Below are 22,370 nucleotides of genomic sequence, written 5' to 3' on the forward strand. Positions count from 1 at the left end.
TAAATATAATAGTCAAGGTTAGAGATTCACCCACTGTGAGGTGTTCAGTCTAACATTTTATTGTGTTTCGGGGGGCTGATCTTTTGCTCAATTTTGTCAGAGAATGAAGTTTTGTTGGAATCACCCTAAACACAACCACTCTAAACAGACCAAAAAAGCTGTAATGTCCAGCCAAGCCCTCCGAGACTACCAAAGTTGCACTGAAATGACAAGAATACTCAATTACCTGTGGGGGCACATTTCTCACAAGAAAACCACTCTCTTTCAAATCTCTCAGTTGTGATCCTTAAAAGGATTTTACAAAACACCTTTCACAGATGAGCCTATGAAGTTCACTTCATCAACCTACTGGATACACAAACCATGTACTAAATATAGACATTGGATTTACAACACATTATAATCTGCCTAACATCTGCCTCTCCAGATACCTCTCCACTATTTACGAGCTACATTCATTATCCTCCCCTGCACCCTGCAACCCATCTCTGACTCATTGACTCCTATTTACATCTTCACTGTCTGGCTTTCTTGCATGCATGCCAGCCTCTGGCTTCTTTACTATTTATTCGATCCAGGAAGAGCACACAACTGCAGATGTTTTCTCAGCCTGATGAAAAGTGTTTGTTTCTGAAAGCTTGCAAAGAAGAATGTTTTCCAACTATTTGAGTTGATCTAATAAAATATATCAGATTTACCAGGAGTACCTTATCTAGTAGTTTTAGATTTAATATCTATTGCAAGGCATTGCTAGTAGACTGATGCAGATCTTCATGTAACCATTAAAATAATAAATAGGACATTCCTCCATTATGTGTGCTATTGTTTGGATTTCACCACACCCACATTTGGGGGCTTTAATAAAATTCCATTTATGTAGTAGGTAGTTACATCTAGTTTGTCCAGTACAAACCCTGTTCAGTGTTTTCCAGCTCCAGCTTAGTAATGCAAAGCCCGAAGGTTTAGATATGGGGTCCATGATAAGAAATTTGTTAATGATGTCAATTGTGTTCCTTTGCTGAATCCATTTTTCCTTGATGTCAAAATTTTTCTCATTCAGCTTTTTTCCTCACTCCAAAATAGCATTCTCAATTGAAGCCTTGGCCTAAGGGGGTCATTAAGTTTCTCAAAAATGAGTAGTGAATTGAATGTAAGCATTTTTGTAGGTTCTTTAAGTACCCTGTTTGTATCAAAGATCAGGAGTAGGGATATGAGAACAGGTAACCAAGGAACAGGAGTGGAACTGCAAGTATGTATTATGAATCTCATTTTTTTTAATGAAAGATGTTTGAAGCCCAACCCTGACAAAACAATTTATTCCTTTTTTCATCTCACAAGTGTCCATGTGAACGTCTGTCTAAGAATTAGCTTTTGTGGAAAACCAGTCAACTATGAACCCGCCCCAAAATATTTAGGAATTCACCTTCACCATAGTCTCACCTATAGGCATCATCTACAAATGACTAAGAACAAACTTCCTGCATGTAATAACTTCATCTCAAAACCATCTGCTCTGAGTTGGGGAAGAACACAAAAATCCATACAACATCAATGCTGGCCCTCATTTATTCAGCAGCTGACTATTGTGCCCCACTTTGGAGCAGGAGTACGCATGCCAGTCTAATCGACTCTCGAATGAATAATCTTCTAATTTTGCCAAATCATTACTAAGTGTAGTTTCAATAATGCTAGTCTCAGGGTCCTGTGTTAAAATAACAATAAAATCACTGTAAATAAATATTCTTGATTTTATTTATGGGAATATCATGTGTGTACCAACTGAGGAGGATGGGTGCCAGAACATAGTGCTGATTAATCTTAGTCTATTTATTTTACCATCAAGGCAAACTCTGAGCTTACCATTGGACAAGATATTAAACAGTACTGTAATACCATTTTTGTAACTGAGAACGGGCAAAAGAAAGACATTTTATGAGAAGATTAATAATATAGAGAAAAAAGAAAGTCCAAAAACAGTTGCAAACAGTTTCAACTGAAATTGAAAAAAAAACCATATTTGGAAATTATGAAGAATGGATCATTATATAAGACGAATGAGATGATCAATGAGGTTTGAAAAATTTAAAGAAACACTTTTTGTGCTCTTAAAAACTGCCTTTAAAATGTCTCAGCTATATCCCTTCAAAAAACTAATGGGCTGAAAATAAGGAGCAATGCTTTCTTTTTATGTGAAGTACCCATTATTCTTGGGATGTAATAATGCAGTTTCTTTGAACTGTAAATTACTTACAACACAATAAGAAGTCATTTGCCTAGTTGGTTATCACTAAAATACTTCGTATTTATGTTACAATTATGCTTTCTGGTGCACAAATCTCTTCTAGAAAGGAATTTGACAGACACAGCAATCACATAAAATGAATATAGTATTTTCTTGATATCATAAAAAACTCATTTTTTCCTTTTCACAAACATAACTACAGAAATGGAGTGTTATTCTAAGGCTGGACAATCATAGTGATAATCTCCATGCCCAGTTTCAGGAGTCCTTGTATATGGGCTGAAAAAAAAAAATATATCAGATTTGTTTATTTTTTAACAAACAGGCTGAATCTGGGAAATGCTATGTATTTATATTTACTGTCTTTTGGACCGATTTTCCACTCAGAATAATGTTTAGTCACGGATTTTTTCTTGACATTTTTTTAACATTTAATTTTCTTCTCATAGATTTCAGTTCCATTTGCAATAAAAGTGTGTGATAATATCTTGTGACTTCCTAATACTCTTACTTGGCAATATATTCTTATATATTTCACTATTTCATGAAAGTGAGATGTTCCTTAAAAAATTGTTAAGTCTTGAACTGAAACATGTTTTATAGTTAAAGGAAAGCATCTTGTTAATTTTAATGTAACAATCAGGCACAAATGCATGAATTGATTAGATCAGTTCCATGAACTTTTTTCGTCTGGGTACTAAAAGGAGTTTCTTTTTTTTTTTTTTTCTTTTGAAGATGTTTTTATCTTAACTTTCTTTATAGTCCAAGTCACTTAACACATGTTGAGATTCCATTTACTAGAAAATAATGTCAGATTATAAGTTTAAAGAAATTGTCATAATTTAATTGCTTAGCAACAGTAAACTTGTATAATGATTCTAAAGAAAAAAAGAGAGCCAACCTTTTTATTGCTAAGGAGATTAAAACCTTAACTAACTTGTTTAAGATTTAAATAGTTTGGTTTAAAACATTTCCCTCCCTCCTTCTCCTGCTTTGATTGTTTCCAATATGGAACAAAGAGTGAAAAAATATAAGAGAATCTGTTCTTGGAGCATTCTCTGCTTAATAAAATTATGAAATAAAATTGTAATCATGAAGGTCTGAAAGGAAGCTCAAATGTCATCTAAGCTATCCTTCATCTTGTAAGACAAGATGTAGCAAGATACTAAACCACTCCTACCAGATATTCATCTAGCCTTAACTACCTCCAGTGGCAGGGCTACTACAGCATCCTTAGGTGATGTGCTTAATTATATATATTTTACAGAGAAAAATCTCCCTTAATTTATATACACACACACACAAATTTTCTAGCCAATTGCCCATCGAGAATAATCGGGGAGAGTGGGGGGAGATGAAGTCCAGTGCCCCCCCCCCCCCGGGCTCGCTCCCCCCTTCCCTTCTGCTGCTTGGAGTCTGGGCCCACTCTCCCATCCCCACCACAGTGGCAGGGGGAGGGGAGGAGTGGGCCCAGGCCTGATGCAGGGAAGTACCAGGCTCGAGGGTGGGGAGAAGCTGGGCCTCCACGGCGGCGGGGAGGGGAGCAGCAGACCTGGGCCAACCCAGCAGTGGTAGCAGGAGGACAGGAGGACTGGGCTCACAGTTGATGCTGGGGAGGGGATGTAGAGGAAGAGTGGGCCCAGGCTGGACAGGGGGGAGAAGGCTCGCTCCTCCCCTCTCCCAGATGCTGCCACATTGGGTCATGTCGGGCCAGGCTTGCTGCTCCCCTCCACTGCCGTGGCATGCTGGCTTCTCCCCCTTCTCAGGCTTGCTCCTCCTCCCACTCTCCCCCACGTCAGGCCTGGTGCCTACTCCTCCCCTTTCCCCACTGCCACTGCCACTGTTACTGCCATGGTGTGCCTGCTCCTCCCCCCACCACCAACCACTGCCACATCAGTCCACGTTGGCCTTGAAAGCAATGGTGACGGAAGCGGGGAGGGGCAGGCTGAGGCTTCCTATTTTTCCTCCACATTGGGATAGTTTTTCATTGTGCCTTTACACCTCTTTTACAAATATCACTCTCCTGAACTCCTTTTTCATTATTGTTCCTGACAATTGGACATTACTTATCATTTGTTGAAATTTGTTAAAGTTTGTTTTTCTTTTTAAGGCCTTGTTGTTATTTTGCTGCTGTTACTCCTTCCTTTTCTTTAAATAATGACCTCTGTTCTAAAAACAGTTAAGTCTACTAGTTCACTATCATTTTCACCCAAATTCCATTCCATATTCATATTCTTACCCTATTCTTCCTGTTAGGACCACATCTAAAATTAACTCCCCTATTTGTTTAATTTTCTGATGCAATAAAATGTCTAAAACACATTCCAACACACCACATTCCTTTTATACTATTGACTATGTAGTAGATGTCCAAGTAGTTTAAATCCTTTATTATGACCAGATCCTGCATGTAAAAATGTCATTATTTCTCCTTTTCTTTTCACCTTTTTATTTCATGAAAAGACTTTCAACATGTATGCCTGTCACCTTTCAGGACTTCAAAAACCACAACATGTGTTGTTGATATACAGTGCAAGGCTTCCTCCCTATTTTCCCTACCTGTCCTACCTGAACAATGTACAGTCTTTTATACCAATATTCTTATAAACATTGTTATAATTTATCCCATCAAGTCTCTGTGCTGCCAATGAAACTGACATTTTGTTCATGACATTGATGGTTTCTTTCCTATTTCTCAGATTCCAGCATGTAATTTTTTAGACCTGAAATGCATTAGTTGTTTATACTTACTGAAGACTAAGTTATTGGGCTCAAGATGGTAAATGGATGGAATGTTATGGAGTGTGATTATATGCAGGAGGCTACACTAGATAAGTGGCAGCCCACCCTTTTGTCAGGTGTGCCACAAACTAGCCTCACACCCTCACTGAGTGACACTCCAATCCTCTTCCCCTGCCCAATCTTCTACTCTGCTTTCTGCTTCCTTCCAAGATTCTCTTCTACTATCTTCTTTTTCCCTCTACTCCCCACCTCATCTGATGCTCTGGTTTCTGGTCCCTAGTTCATCTGCCCGTGTTCTGCCTGTCACCTCGTCAGTCTCCTGCATGCCACACACAGGGGCTGCCTATGTCATTGGTGGCACCTGTGCTGCCACCCTTGGGCTAGATGATCCTTTCTAGTTTTAAAATCCAATTTACTTCAGTTTATACCTAGTTTAAACTCTAGACCTTTGCATAGAGACATTACATTTAGATCTACCTAATCAGATTTACATTGAACTACCCAATTGTGCAGGCATTCAGAGGACTTAAATCACCCCCAGAATGATGTGCCCAATCTCTTTAGCTCACCTGAGAAAGTATACTAACCTAGGTTGTGATCAGGTTAATCCAATCTCCTGAAGGCCTGTTTACATTTGCAGCATAGCCTAGGAGTGGCAAACGGCTTCAAATGTTACTCCCAGTCTGTACTTACATGGCTTAAAGCAGGGGTGGGCAATTATGTCAGCTGGAGGACCACTTAATGAGTTTTGGTGAGCTGTAGAGGGCTGCACACACAAAATCTTTCAGAAGATATCATTTTAACAAGTTATAATTGAACAACAAAACCAAATCATATACTAAAAGTCAAACATCTACCATAACATATTTCAATTTTATTTAAAAAAATACATTTGTCCTGATTTGTTTTTGTTTTATTTATTTATTTATTTTTAGTAGTTGTAACAGGGGAGGCCTTCTCAGGGTCTGTCTCCTGGTGGCCCTGGCCACCTGTTAAGGGCCAACTGCCCATCTTCTCACCTGCCATGCCTAGTTATTAATTAATTGTTGTTTATTAAGGAGGAGGCTGCTCATTGTATGCCCCAATGCCAGGGGGTGCTATCTGCAGCTCTGTTCCTCCCCTACACCTCAGCCCAAGCCTCGCAGATGGTATTTGTAAATTCCTCTTTCTGTTGGGGTCTCAGCCACTGTGGGCCTACCCCTTTTCTCTTGAGCTAGGCCTGTCAGTCAAAAAACCCCCACTAATCAGGGTTTGACTCCCAGGCTCTAGCTCTCTCAAAAAAAAAAAACAAACACCTCACTCAGGCTCCTGCCCCTCTGTAGCACTGGGGTCTGCTCACCCCCAAATATTGCACCCTCTCTGCTGCTGAGGTCTGCTCACTCCTGAATACTGCACCCTCTCTGGCACTGGGTCCCCACACTGCAGTGGGCCCCCAATGAGGCCTCCTCCTTCCCCAAATAGTCTCACCTAAACCACCGTTTCAACACAAAACATAGGCTTCTAAGGTCATATAATGGAAAAATGATAATATAGAAACAAGAGAGGCAACATGCCTGCTTACTTTAGATGATCATGAGGATGGCTTAGGGCATGGCGTGGTCTTCCAACAGAGACTGCAGCCAAAACACTGTGGTCATTGGGAGTCTGCCTCCCTGCTGCCCCTCTGGCCTTCTCCACTTGCCATTTGTAGGGTCCTGGCCTTCCTCTTCCTGTCACATGACCAGCTGGCAGGGCTTGAGCCTTAACCCCTATATGACCAGCTGGCCATGACTGGAAGGTTCTGGACTTAAACAGACCACTCTGTCTCTTAGTAACAGGGTTAGGGTTCCCTGTTACAGTAGTGTATATAGAGGTGATTGCATGATAGCTCAAAATAAAATCTTACTCTTGTATATTGTGTGGGGCAGGGAGTGCTGCTGAGGGAGGGTGTGCACGTGTGTGTGTGGGGCTGCCTATGCACTAGGTCCCAGGAACCAGTTGGGGGTGGAGGGATTGTCTCCAGCAGCAGCTTCTTCTCCTGCCCCTGCTGCACCACTCTGGGCACCAGAGAAGTAGTGGAAGTCTTGGGGACATGTGCCAGGCACAATATGACCAGTCAGGCAGGGTCAAGCTGCAGTGAGATGGCTCCTGCTCCAGTGCACAGGGCTCCAGCCTCAGCCACCCTCCACCCACTTGGTTGGCCACAGGTGCGGGGAGCTGGCTGGTCACAGGTGTCTCATGGAGTTGGGTGGGTAGAATGGGTTGAATGTGGCTGGGAGCTAGAGCTGAAGCCCTGCACTTTGGGGCAAGAGCCACCTGGCTACAGCTTTCTCACTCTGCCTGGCTGGGTATGCAGTACCTAGCATACACCCCCATGTCTGCTGCCTGGAGCAGCACAGCAGGGGCAGGAGAAGGAGCTGCTGCTGGAGGTGGGGGAGCCAAGAGGAATCTGGCCAGCTGTAGTAGGAGCAGCCCTGCCGGGAAGCTGTACACACTGGCCAGGGCTAGGGTGCTGCCACTGGCAGGTGGGGGTGGGAGCATGATACAGGCTGTCCCAGGTGGGATTGGATGGAGCTCTAGGCCATGCAGAGTGCTGTGGGGGCAGCTGCAGGCCAGATGCCATCAATTGGTGGATTCGATTTGGCCCATAGGCTGTATTTTGCCCACTTTGGCTTAAAGTAAGCCATGTGAATGTAGACTGGGTGCAGCAAACTATCATATCCCCCCCCCGAGCTTGCACTTTTTGCTGTAGTTTAGAGTCATCATTTAGATTCTTTGCTATCCATTTTTTCTCACCGATATGTACTTTTTCCTGCTTCTCTCATTTGGGGTATAGATAGATGTATTTGGTGTGAAAACACATGCAAAGTTGATTTAAAATAAGTTGATTTAATTTAAGCCACGCTGGAGCATGCACATGTAAAGCTCCTTGATATGGTGACAGCCACCTTGCAAGCTAAATTGACTTAACTAATGTGCCTCAAGATAGTATACCTTGGTGGTATATTATCTTGAACTGCATTTAAATTGACTCTGCTCCACAGACCTGTATATGCTCTGACAGTTGAGTTGACTTCAAAAAGTTAAGTGGACTTAACTGTGAGAGTTAGTATGTGTGTCCTCACCCATTTTATCAAAATCAGGAGATATTGTTATAAACTGTTACAACCCAGCTATGTCGTCATGCTTCTGTAACAATGCAGTGGTAGCAGACTGCTCCAGTTTGAACTTGTCTTCATTCAGGCTTGACATGAGAGGTATTTAGCTAGTTTGTATCTTACAACATACAGGGTCATGCAAACCTAATAGTTAAGTTTGCTCCCCCATCTTTTTAGAACAGCTAAAAGGTATGGCTATCAGTGATAGGATAATATATCTTTATTAACAAATAACATAATGATGAGAAATGATATGCTCTGCAGAGTGTCCTCTTCATTTCTACATTTTCTAGGAATCAAATATCAGAGATAAAAGTAGCAAAGCTGTAGATGGCAGAGGTGTAGAGGGAAAAATGTGTGGAATGAGCTGTTCAGAGATGGCAACTGCATATAATGATTAATTACTGAAAGGGTGTTTGCCAAGTAGAAGGTGAGATTATGAAGCTAGTCAGGTTTTTTAAAGAACCAGCATCAAAAAATATATGGACATATTTCACAGTTCAATTAAAAACAAGCCTCAAGAAACTTACCAAGTAATTTCAAGTATATCAGTGGGGGTCAGAATAGTTGGAGGAAAATAGGGAGGAGAAAGAGAAAAGAAAGAGAGCAGCACATCGAAGAGTTTATCACAATTAAGATTACTTATTTGGATCGTTTGCAGTTTGTAAAGGATACTTTGTAGACAACCCTAGGAAAAACATTAGTTAGTTAACAGTATAAGATTTGTGTTAGTTAATAGTTTGTGGTGAGTTATGCTAGTTAATAGTATAACATTTGTGGGAGATGTGGGCCAGTCATGAATTGAATATAACTCCATTTGCAGGATGAAAAGCACTTTGGCCAACATGAAAGGCTTATCAAAAAAAAGAATCTTGATAAAATGTCTTAGGTACCACTACCATCTTATAATGATGAAAAAAGATTAATACCAGGCCCTTTGTGGCTCCCCCCACTGTCTGCCTTTGGCATGCCAAGTTGAGGTGTGGGTCAAGGTTGGTCATTTTTGCCACTCTGGCCAAAAATGTTGCTGACCCATGGTTTAAATTATAATAACGCCTTTATCCCAGTATAAAAAATAATAGTTATTATTAGGATTTATTATGCTGCTGGAGACGCAACATGTTGGAGACACAATTATGCTGCTGGAGACAAAAGATACGCCCCTGTGGAAAAAAGATATCTGGTCTGGAGAAAACAGAAGTTACAAAGCAATGCTTATCAAAATAGTAAATGTATTCCTCATAAAATGAAACTGCTTCATTTAGAGAAAACCTAATTATCACGTTCCAGATTTGTATGTAAAAAAGGTAATGGCTTTGGCTTGAGTAAGGAATTGTTTAAAGAAGCACACAACAGTCTTCAGAAAAGTACAGGGAATAAAACATATATGTATAGTATGCATATTGCATGCTCAGCATATGTGATGGACATTACTACTTGTGAGTGTTATGAAGACCACGGAACTGTAAAATGGAAAAACTGGAATAGAACTCTTATATGACAGTTCATGAAAAAGAATAGCTCTCTATGACCCAAACAGAAAAAAAACTATCAAGTTATGCAGAATTTTACCCAAGGTACTACAGATTGCTATCTGACAACACTCTGAAACCTGTGTGAATTTGGAGTAATTCCACCAAAGTTGATTTACATCACTGTAAATGATCTTTTAAGAAAAAACAGGTCATTCTTGCATAGTTTTCACATATTACAAGATTTCCTGTAACTGAAAAAAAGTAAGAATGTGTATGATCATTGTCGATTTTCAGTGAAACTGGTTACAAATAATCCAGTTTTCAAAATGCAGTATTTCAAAGCTCTCCTGGAAATGCTTGCTTTGCAGCTGCCCTTAAATAATGCAAATGGGCGAGATGAAAGAGCTTGTGGGAATAATTCATTTTGTTCTACAAGGCCTTTGGTACAAATCCCACTTCATCACCCAGGAGCTAGACTAGCCATTCTGTACTGGCTCATGTCTTCTTTATTTCATTTCTAAAGTGTATTAAATTTAATCAAATAAGACACATTTGTGGGAGAGGAATAAAGATATGTAAATGAGGAGTTAGTAAAGAATAGATATTGTACTGTAAATTTACACCTTAATTTTAGTTTGGTTTCCCCAGGTAGATGAACTCTACATTTAACCCTAATTGGTTAATGTCATATTATGCAAAAATATTCCTGTAATGGTTAAAGGAGAAAATGTTTCACCAAGGTCCTGCTACTTATTGAACAAAGCATTTTAAGATGAAATGTTAAAATGTTTTTGTAATATTCCTTAAAAGAATAGAGATAATTTGTCAGAGAAATACATATCCCTAAGAGGTTAACAGTGTGGATCCATAATCTGCAATAACAACTGAGCCTGTCATTCTGCTATTTACAGCCATCACATATGAATACAAGAAGCCAGAAGCTGTACTTAATTCTATAGCATCTGTTCCTACTGTGGAAATGTTCAATAGATAGATTATGATAAAACTTGACCAAAATAGAAATGAATACCTTATATAGGCAAAGAAAAGAAAATGAGTAGAATATTTTCAATATCTCTATCTATTTTTCATATATTCAAGAATACAGAGGCAGTCTACTGATTGATGTATTAGGTACCCCAAAAACCCTGTTTATATTTATTAAACTTAGTATTGTATAATATATTGTAACATAATTGATTTGGAAATAAAATAGTTAAGTGTATTCATTAGGCTAAATGCTGATTGAATTTTTCATAGTTTCATAGTTTCTAGGGTCGGAAGGGACCTGAGTAGGTCATCTAGTCCGACCCCCTGCCATGGCAGGAAAGATTAGTGGGGTCAAACGACCCCAGCAAGGTGTTCATCTAACCTCCTCTTAAAGACCCCCAGGGTAGGAGCCAGCACCACTTCTCTTGGAAGTTGGTTCCAGATCCTAGCCGCCCTGACTGTGAAGTAGCGCCTCCTGATATCTAGCCTAAATCTTCCCTCTACCAGCTTGTGACAGTTATTCCTGGTCACTCCTGGCGGTGCTCAGGGGAACAGGGACTTCCCCAGTGCCTGCTGGTCCACCCTGACTACCGTGTTTCCCCGAAAATAAGACACTGTCTTATATTTATTTTTCCTCAAGAAGACACACTATGGCTTATTTTCAGGGGATGTCTTATTTTTATTAAGTATACCGTGTTTCCCCGAAAATAAGACAGTGAGAGAGACCCACAGTGCTGAGTAAAACAGCAGCCACAGCTTTATTCTTCCCCCTGAGGACACACAATACCTAAATCAGAACTTCCTGCTCCTCACTTCACTGAGGAGACTTTTACTTTCACTTTCTATTTCTCCCTCTCCGGTCACCTCCGAGATAGCAGCTGTCACGATGGGGCAAATGAGAAGGGCTGCCCTTCTTATTTACCGCTTCGCGCCGGTACGCTTAGCCACGCCTATCACTATGTCTTATTTTCGGGGTATGGCTTATATTGCGCAAATACGTAGAAATCCTGCTACAGCTTATTTTATGGGTATGTCTTATTTTCAGGGAAACACGGTAGTTTGTAACAGGCCACTAGATCCCCACTCAGCCTTCTCTTGTGGAGGCTGAACAGGTTCAGGTCCCGTAGCCTCTCCTCATAAGGCCTGCCCTGCTGCCCCCTGATCTTATGAGTGGCCCTCCTCTGGACCCTCTCCATGCTGTTGACATCCCTCTTGAAGTGTGGTGCCCAGAACTGGACGCAATACTCCAGCTGCGGCCTGACCACTGCCTCACAGAGGGGGAGGATCACCTCCTTGGACCTGCTCAAGATGCATCTGTGGATGCATGACAAGGTACGGTTGGCCTTCCTGACTGCCTCCCCACACTGCCGGCCCATGTTCATCTTGGAGTCAATGATGACTCCAAGATCCTTTTCTGCCTCTGTACTGACAAGAAGGGAGTTCCCCAACCTGTAGGTATGGTGCCGGTTGTTCTTCCCTAGGTGCATCACTTTGCACTTGTCCATGTTGAATCCCATCCTATTCTTATCTGCCCACCCTTGTAACCTGTCTAGGTCCAATTGTAGCCTATAGCTCCCTTCTAGCGTGCCCACATCCCCCCACATCTTAGTGTCATCAACAAATTTGAACAGGGTGCTTTTTACCCCCTCGTCCAAGTTGCTGATGAAGATGTTGAACAGTGCGGGCCCGAGGACCAAGCCCTGGGGAACCCCACTGCCCACATCCCTCTAGGCTGAAAATGACCCATGCACCACCACTCTCTGGGTGTGGCCCTCCAGCCAGTTGGCGACCCATTTGACTGTGTGGGTGTCTACACCGCAGCCCCCCAGTTTCTTAATGAGAATGGGGTGAGAGACAGTGTTGAAGGCCTTCTGAAAGTCCAGGAAGACTATGTTCAGTGCTACCCCTGCATCTAATGATTTGGTGATCTGATCATAGAAGGCCACCAGGTTGGTCTGACAGGACCTGCCACTGATGAACCCGTGTTGGTTGCCCCTAAGGAATTGTGGGTTATATCAATTAAAGAAAGAGTCAGGCATGTTTAGAAAGGAGGAAATGTCATACATAACTAGATTTTATAGTGAGATACTATAGGTCAATTTCTGTTATGTGACACCTACTACTCATTTGCAAGATAAAAACCTTTTTTAATTTTAATTAAACACCACGGCATTTATACACATGCCTTTTCATCTTGCGATGCACTGGAGATATGGCAGGTCAGAGCAGACTCAATTAATCAAGTCTGCTGTACACGCAAGGTGATGCGCACTCGAAATGGAGTATGTATCAACATGGATATAGGAAAGACAATAGGTTTCCAGCATCACATAAAAGATGGCAAAACTGGAAATCTGTAACATTCCAGGAACTGGATTATTTCCCTGTATCTCTCCTGGTTTTTACCACATCATTGAATCCCCAGTTGTCCAAAGTCCTGTGCCCCTCAGAAATCTGCCTAACTAAAGCCAACCTTTGTTACATGTTTGAATAACTCATAGCATATAATTCCTTTGCTTCTTTCCTAAACTGAGGCCTACATGGTCAGACAGAGTTTGGTTCCATCATAGCAATAGCAAGACCAAGGAAAAAACATGTTATGTTGAGTTCATGGAAGCATTTTGAATAGCCATGTTCCTGCGCAGTTCTCAAGCTTTCCCTATGGGATTTGGCCCATTCAGTTTCTGTTGCCTGTTACACTAGATTAAGCTAACCTGTGGACAAACAAAACTATAGTATATCAACTGTAATTATCATTAATTATTTATTTCTTACTTTCTTCAAGGGGGAAATATATGTAGAGCAGACGAATTTCTATGCAACAATTCACTCTGTAAACTACATTTTTGGGTATGTGATGGAGAAGATGACTGTGGAGACAACTCTGATGAAGCACCTGAAATGTGTGGTATGAAATTTATTATGCTAATGCTTTCTTGTCCCTAGTCCTAAAGGGAATTCGTGAAGTAGAGAAAGATGCAACAAGCATCTATCTAGAAATGTATAGCATTTACCTAGAGATGTGTAGGTCTCACTTAACTAGACAAAGACACTAAGTCAGTTATATTTTTCCTTATTTGACTTTTGAAAATTGGTCTTAAATATGGATATATAATGGCTTGATTAAAGCAAACTCAAATGATATTATTATGTAACCCAGCAGAAACTTTAGAATAATGAATAACAATAAATGCATCACCCCACCCTATCAGATATAATTTACTGATACTTTTGCATATACTTGATCTATTACTGCTATAAGATTGGATAATAGTATTCTAGAAAAGACTATTTGAATACAAAGCTAAAATGTGAAATTATTAATTATGCAAAAAATAACATATCTACATTATAGTCATGCTGCAACTTCAGTTTAGAAGAAAAAAGTCAATGTACTATGTTTTCTTACTACTTTAAATTGTGGTGTACTCATTGTAGAACATGAGGGTGGATTGAGAGACATGCATGCAGTGCCAGAAATATAGTTATTTAACGTACTGGAGGATATTGGCTTTCGAGAAGGCAAACCACCTGACATACATTGGTGGGGATTGATGCTATAATGGTAGATTCACTTGAGTGAATAATTAACAGAAAAAGCAAGTTAACATTAGAGAATCATTCCTCATTTGGAAGCCAATTAGATAAAATAATATACCTTGGGAAGGCATCAAGACATTCTCAATAGTAGTGTTCAAGAGAAAATAAGATTTAACATTGAAGAAAGGATTTAACTACCATATTTTAGCCATTTCTAATGTACCTTTTTTTTCTGTACCTAAATGCAATTTAAATTTCTAAGCAACAACTTAACACTTAACTGACAAATAAGGCAGAACCAGGACAGGATCCACTGTTTCACCAAAAATGTTAAGAGTAAAGGAATGCCAAGTCAATGAAAAGGCCTTCCTACACATGCACACTTACTGCACAATAACTAAAATTACTCTGCAATATGGGCATGCATCTACATGTGCATGCCCATACTATGCAGTAAATATAGTGACTTACATCAATTTGAGCATCATGCCGGTGTCAAATTTACATGCAATTATTTACTGAGCAGTAACACATGTGTGAACCCTTACTGCACAGTAACACTGTGTATGTGCAGTTTCTTGGGACTAATTTGAATCCCAAGTCAGTCCACACACAGTGTTAATGCTCTTTAATGCTTGCACATGTAGATGCTGGCTTATTCCCGCTTACTGCACAGTAAATTTAAATTGGTGTAAATGCACGTGTAGACATGCCCAGTATTTCCAAGACATCAGCTAGCCTACTTTCAGGATTATAGGGCTGGGAAGAACCTCACAAAGTCATCTAGTTTAGTCTGTTCCTCAAGGCAGGATCATCTATGACTAAACCATCCTATCAAAGTGTCGGTCTAACCTGATCTTGAAAATTTCCAAAGAAGAACATTCCACAATTTTTCTGGGTAGGTTGTTCCAATGCTTAACTACCATCATAGTCAGGAAGTTCCTTCTAAGTCCAACCTAAATTTCCTATGTTGCATCTTGAGGTTATTGCTTCTAGTCCTGTCTCCTACAGCCACAGAAAAAAGCTAATTTCCATCCTTTCTGTTAATCACCCTTTAGGTATTTGTATCCATCCTCTCTTCTTCAACCTAAATAACGCTAGTTCTTCCAGCCTTTCCTTATAGGTCTTGCTGCTTAGACCTTTAATCATTTTTGTTTTTCTGTGATGGATTCTTTCCAAACTGTTCACATCTTTCTTGAAATGGGGAACCCAAAGCAGGATACAGTCCTCCAGGTGTGGCCTCACCAATCCTGAATACAGCAGAAGAATCACTTCCCTTGATTTGCAAGTGACACTTGTGTTAATATAACCCAGTATGTGTTTGGGTTGTTTTGCAGCAAGAGCACACTTTTGGCTTACTTACGGTTTACTGCAATTTCCAGGCCATTTTTTGTAGTACTGCAGCCTAGTCAGTCACTCCCCACCCCATATTTATACGTGCAATACCCTATCCCAAGTACAGGACTTTGCAGTTCTTGTTGAGTCTTGATTTGTTGCAGACTGTTTCCAGTATACTCAGGTCATTCCAGATCTTAGCCTTACTTTCCAGATTATCTGCAACTCCACCCAACTTGGTGTTGACTGCCAATTTGCGAAGTGTGCACTTGATTTCATTATCCAAATCATTAATGAAGATATTAAACAATACCAGACTCAGAGCAGACCCCCAAGAAACCCCACATGACATCTTCTCTCTGCTAGACACTGAGCCATCGATGGCTACTTATTGAGCACAGTGATCCAACCACTTATGTATCAACCTTACAGTACTTTCATCTAAACTGTATTGCCTTAGCTTGTTAATAAGAATGTCATGAAAGGCAGTGTCAAGGGCCTCGCTGAAGTCAATATATATCACATCCATTACTCACTCCTGATCCACAAATTTTATCATTATATGTTTGAAGGAAACCAGGTTGGTCAGACATGACTTATTCTCGGTGAATCCATTTTGGCTATTCCTGATCACCTTGTCCTCTAGGTACTTCAGAATGGACTCCTTGATGACTTCTAGGTATTAAAGTCAGTCTGAGTGGTCTGTTGTTCCTCAGATCCTGCTTCTTTTCTTTCTTAAATATAATATTTGCCCTTTTCCAGTCTTTCACGACCTCACCAAACCTTTCCAAATTCTTAAAGAGGAAAGCATATGGCTCCCAAATTCCCTGAGCCAGTTCTTTCTGTGCTTAGGATGCATCCCATCTAGCTCTGCCAATTTGAAAACCTCAGGTTCTCTAAGTAATCCCTAACCTGTTCTCTAGACTGTTTGTCTCCTTGCCTATGTTTGTTGCCAACTGTACTCATCTATTTGTGAAAACTGAAGTAAAAAGCCTGAAATTCTTAGCCTTCTCTGAATCATCTATAACTAGATTGCCTTCAACATTCAATATTTTTCCCTGATGGTTTCCTTGATCTTCCTCCTACCATTGACATACTTGTAAAAACCTTTTTATTGCATGCTATGACTCTTGCCAGCTGCATCTTAAATTATGCCTTGAACGTCCCAATTTTTTTCCCTGCATGCCCATGCAACGCTGCTATACTTTTCCCTAGTACTTTCCACTTTTTATAGGATTCCTTTTTGGGTTTCAACTCATTGAATAGATTGCTTTCTAGCCAGGCTGGTCTCCTGTTGCACTTCTTCTGTCTCACTGAAATGACTTGTTCCTGTGTCCTTAAGGGCTGTGTCTAGATGAGCGCACACATGCATTTCCCTGGGGACAAATACTGCTACTTGTTCCCGGGGAATGCTCATTCAGGTGCTCTCAGGTGCACAGCAATTTGCCCTGTGTGGGATAGTGGAGGCTGGGGCCAGCATGTGGACTTGCCCCAGCAGCCTTATCTGGGGTCCTGGGGGCCTCCCAGGGCTCCAGCAGAAGTGATCTGGCAGCAGGGAGGCAGGCTGGCAGCTGGACCATGGTTCCAACCAGCCCAGGCTCATTTCAGATGGCGTACATGCTGCCTTGTGCACCGCCCTGGATATTTAAGGCTTGGATTTTTTTGATACTGGTATTTCCTGGGGTCAAAAAGATCCTTGTGCTGCAAATTAGCAGTGTGGGAAACACCTGCATTTGTGGTGTGCAGTGCTGCAGGTGGGTCTGCGGTGCCACATACTGCATATGCATACTCAGCAGGATGTGTCCAAGAGGGCCTCCTTAAAGTAACAGCTAGCTGTCTTGGACACCATTTTTCCCTCAGACTTGTCTGCCAGAGGATCTTGCTGACCAGCTTGCTGAGTTTGTTAATGTCTACTTTTCTGAACTCCAGTGTTCTTATTCTGCTACTCTCCTTCCTTCCTCCTCCTAGGATCTTGAACTCTATCATTTCATGGTCACTGCCCCCCAGGTTTCCTGCCGCCTTCACATTCCCAAACACTTCCTCCATGCTTCTGAGTAGTAAGTCAAGCTCCCCTTACCCCCCAAGTTGGCCTCCCTACTATGTATCAAAAAGTTAACTTCCTGACACTCCAGGAATTTGCTGGACTGCTTATGCACTGCTATGTTTCCCTCCCAGTAGATCCCCCAGTAATTAAAGTCCCCCATGAGATCCAAGTCCTGAAATTTGGAAGCTTTCATCAGTTTTCTAAGGAAGGCCTCATCCACTTTCTCCTCCTGATTTGGAAACCTGCAGTAGATGTTCACCATGACATGCCTCCTGCTGCTCTCCCCTCTCACATTTATGAAGAGGCTTTCAAAATGCCTACTTTCCACTTTAGACTACACCTCCAAACACATGTACATCTCCTTTATATATAAGGCAACACCTCTTACTTTTTCCCCCTACTTATCCATCCTGGCCACTGAATATCCATCCTGACCATTGCAACTTTCTGCAGAGAAGCTGTTTCCTATTAACATGAATACATGCATAGATATGCTTCTCTATTTCACCTTACTTGCACATGAATGCAAAAATTATTATAAACAACTCCAGCTACATAAATCTCAGGAGATCTTTCATTCAGATACCTTTCCCTTTCAGTTCGAAATTTTAATAAGCCTTGGGTAAGAAACAGTTTATGTATGAACCTCTGTTGTTGCTATGCAAGCATATTTTTCATTGATAAAGAGAATAATAAGGAAAATAACTTTTACAATAGCAATTTCTCTTAAGTGTTATTATTTCATTGTAGTGTTGCATCACAGATTTAGAAGTACATATATCAGAAGTGTTGTGCATAGCATATATTCATAATTTTCAGAGAAAAGGCATAATTAATATTGCACATTCATATTGCAAAGTGAAGCTTTCAAAAGTTGGTAATAAGAAAGCCAAGGTTGCACGTACAATATTAAATGCACTCTATTTTTTGCATGATGATTAGGTGTTAGGTTTTCAGATTCCTTAAATAATTGAATCTGTTCACAGAAAATGTGAGAGCAGATAACATGTCAGACTAACAATTTTTACTCTTTCTGTGATCCTTACCTCCCTTTCTGATAGGCATAAGCATCTGAACTCTGCTTCATCTATACCAAACAAACCAGATAATGTGGGCAATTCCAAAAAGATTTTCTAAAGTAGTAACATTTTATAGGACCTCAAAATATCTCATTTGCTGTTCCCAACATCCTAAATTCTGCCCTGATACATTAAAAGCTTGCAAAGCTGCTTGGATTGAAGCTCATTGCATCTGGAGTATGTTACATATTTTTTCTTCACGCAACGATCTAAGTCAGTGACCTTTTGGCCCCATGGGCTGGATGCGTGTCCCAGGACTAGTCTGTGAGCCAGATCCCTCATAGACTTGGCATATAGGGCTGGGCCTCCCACATCCAGAGCAGGCCCTGCACCACACCAATGGGGCCCTGCATGCCTGAATCGGGCCCTACGCTGTCCCAACCCCATACATGTGATTTAGCATAGAACCGTGCTGTCTGGCCCATCACACTCCCTATGGTCTGGAAATTTGGCAGCAACGGAGCAGCAATAAATGCTAGCACCACTCCTTTGAGACCTAATTACAGGACCTCTGGGGAGCCCAGCACGCTGAATGACAGTTCTGTGGGCTGCATCTGGCCTGCAAGCCAGGAATTAAGCACCCTGGATCTAAGCAATTGAACATGCTTGTTTACCATGTTGATGGAGGGCACAATAGAAAGGAATAAGCTTGAAGAGAAACTTCTACTTAACTACAAAGAACTGGTACTCACTTTTTAAAAAGGGCATCTGATGTTTTCTTCCTACAGGAAAATTTCCATGCCCTCCAACAAGGCCTTACAGATGCAGAAACAACAGGGTCTGTCTGAGACCTGAACAGATTTGCAATGAGATTGATGACTGTGGTGATAACTCAGATGAAGATCACTGTGGTAGGTGAATTTACCTTTCCAGACATTCAGATCAAAAGAATATATGAAGTCAATTTTATTACAAAAATCTAATTGTCCTTAAGAAAACGTAATTGCAAGTTTATAGATCATAATTTAAACTTTAAAGCAATTAGGCTTGACATAATTTGAGACTCATTACAGCTTCATGGTCATTTCCATTTTTATGTGCAATAATCTAAACAATATGAAATACTAATCTTATTTTATTTTACTGTTTATTTATAATTATATAGATACAATCATGTATAAAGCAAGACCCTGTAAAAAGGATGAGTTTGCTTGTAGCGATAAGAAATGTATACCCATGGAGCTGCAGTGTGATCGATTTGATGACTGTGGAGATGGTTCAGATGAGCAAGGCTGCAAAATAAGTGAGTTTCGTTGACCATCTATCTGTTTTTCATGCTTATACATGAAGAGAAGTAATAAAAAGCAATTGTCTCCTTCCACACAAAAAGTACCCAACAAGATGGTTCTCATTAATATGAAAAGTATTAGCTTGCATAGTATTCAAGCTAATATACCACAGATTACTCCTTAAAAGAGATATGAAGAAAATGACTTTGCAAAATGATACAGTTCTTTTCCTAAAAGCAAGAATGAACTATTTGCCCTAGCGAGTGATTCAATCCAATTTGAGCTCTTCCAGCTGTTTCAATTGATTATATTTTCCTTTGTATCATTTTATCTCTATCGAGATTTTTTTTTAAAAGTTTGTGGTTTTGTGTTATGGAATTCTTGATCTGATAAATCCATCCGTCTTTCAGTTCAAACAGTGACAGGCCATACCTTCTATAATATATTAAAACTTTTTATAATCACAGGCATTTACTTTTGTTTATTCAATGATATGAGAACTTTTTCATGAACCTAAATTTTAGGGGGGGCGTTATTATGAAGAAAATATATTGAATTAAAAGATATTGTTCTGTTGGGCTACATTCTTAAATTCATTGCAGTGTCATAAGAAATCTATGTATTTCCCAAATCCTTGTATGAATACTTCAACCTGAGTCTGAATATTTATAGAATGTGTGATGAAGGCTGGCAGAACTACTTCCATTTTCATTTGTGTCCTTTGTATTTTGTGGTGCCAATATACATGTGCAGTCTAGGAAAAATACGCATAAAGAGTTAATTCAGAATTTTTTCAAAATTCTTTCGTCTTTTAATCCATTGCAAAGTCTCCTGTGAACAGCCATATTAAAAGATGCCGAAATGATTTCTAAATTTAGAAAATCCCCAAAGAGCTGTTCAGATTTCTTATAAAACAGCTTATCCTCAAAGTATCAAGGAAGCATAGTGGTAATTTTAGAATTTTTCTGGGGTTTTGTGGGCCAAAAATCATCCCTTCACATTCCTTAAATATAATAAAGTGCACCTGCAGTGGCAGATGCTGAATTTTTTTGACTTTTAAACAATGTCTTGATAAGTTTTTCTGAAATGTTAAGTTTCACACCCAGATAGTTTCCTTGCTCCCTACTACAAGAAGCAAATTAGGCTTCTGTTGGATATTTGGTTTTTCCATTAGGCCCGCTATCAAAAATTTCTATGGCCCATGCTATGCAGAATACCAAGAAAGATTACCATAATTTTGGCTTCATAGGCTATTAACCTGTTTCATGTGAATCAAACCAGCTGCCTTTCATCTAGATAACTTTGTATAATTACTTTTCTCAATGACTGGTTTATATGGGTACATTATCTGATACCAAGTTAGATCCCTCAGTAAAAACAAGGGGAAAAAAAGAAAAAAATACCACTCTGATTCCATTTCCTCCTAAGCATAAGCATAGGTCAGAACAAGCACAAGCATTTTAGAGCATTTTAGAGTAGAGAGCTTTCACAGATTATTGTTTCAGTGCAAGAAATCTTTTAGAGCTTTAATGAGCACTTCTCTGCAATGGTTAAGATAGGGATGATCTTGCCTACAGCAGTAGGATTATTGCCACAGGAGTGGGACTGGCTGCTCTGTGGTCCCTTCCAGGCCTATTTTCAATGAATTTATGATTCCAGTTAGTTTCCCAGTGAACACTGTGGTTTTGTTAAAATGTACACATCTCTATTTGAGGCTCTATGCTCAGTTGTCTTGCATATCACTTTGTAAGGAAGTTTTCTGGGATAGTAATCATCTTGAGCAAGAGAATGGGAAAGCTTTTCATAGTCCTCCACAATTGGCCTCCATTTATATAAAGTGATGCTTTATACTTCATCTAGTTTTCACCAAATGCCCTGACCCCTTTCACTTAACTAGGATTCCTTCCTAACAAATTTGTTGAGTATCCATTATCTTTGATGTAAATAATAACCTAAAAGGCCATTCTGAGACAGTTCAATCAGTTTTAGAATTAGGACAACAGTGATTATAACCAGTGGCAGTAAGTACTAAAGTATAGTAATTATTAGATTATAATAATTATAATAATTACTATACTAAAATATTGTAATTATTATAATTATTAGTAATTTCTAGGATAATATAGATTATTATCCTAGAAAGTGTAGAAATCTATTTCTAAGCACTTGGAGAGGAAGATGATTAGGAACAGTCAGCATGGATTCACAAAGGGCAAGTCATGCCTGACCAACTTTGATTGCTTTCTATGACAAGATGACTGCCTCTGTGGATGTGGGAAAGAGTGGATGTGGTATACCTTGACTTTAGCAAGGCTTTCCATATGACCTCCCACAGCATTTTCACAAGAAAGCTAAGGAAGTATGGGTTGGATGAGGAGACTGTAAGGTGGACAAAAAAACTGGCTGGATCATTGAGCTCAAAGGGTAGTATTCAATAGCTTGGTGTCTAGTTTGCAGCCAGCATCAAGTAGACTGTTCCAGTTGTTGGTCTGGAGGCCAGTTTTGTTCATTATCTTAATCAATGACCTGGAAGATGGGATGGAGTGCACTGTCAGCA

The 22,370-nt window shown here is 40.1% G+C and overlaps 1 protein-coding gene across 1 annotated transcript in view; it reads left to right on the forward strand.

The window, feature by feature from the left end:
* LRP1B (LDL receptor related protein 1B) overlaps positions 1-22,370 on the forward strand; it is a 1,602,836-nt gene that overhangs the window by 1,465,613 nt on the left and 114,853 nt on the right. The window contains exons 72-74 of the mRNA XM_090045827.1: positions 13,372-13,494; positions 19,313-19,435; positions 19,690-19,827. Coding sequence (XP_089901953.1) covers positions 13,372-13,494; positions 19,313-19,435; positions 19,690-19,827 — 384 coding nt within the window. The remainder of the gene's footprint in view (positions 1-13,371; positions 13,495-19,312; positions 19,436-19,689; positions 19,828-22,370) is intronic.

Source organism: Crocodylus siamensis, chromosome 4 (assembly GCF_052110815.1).
Source record: "Crocodylus siamensis isolate JL-2025a chromosome 4, ASM5211081v1, whole genome shotgun sequence".
NCBI lineage: Eukaryota > Metazoa > Chordata > Crocodylia > Crocodylidae > Crocodylus > Crocodylus siamensis.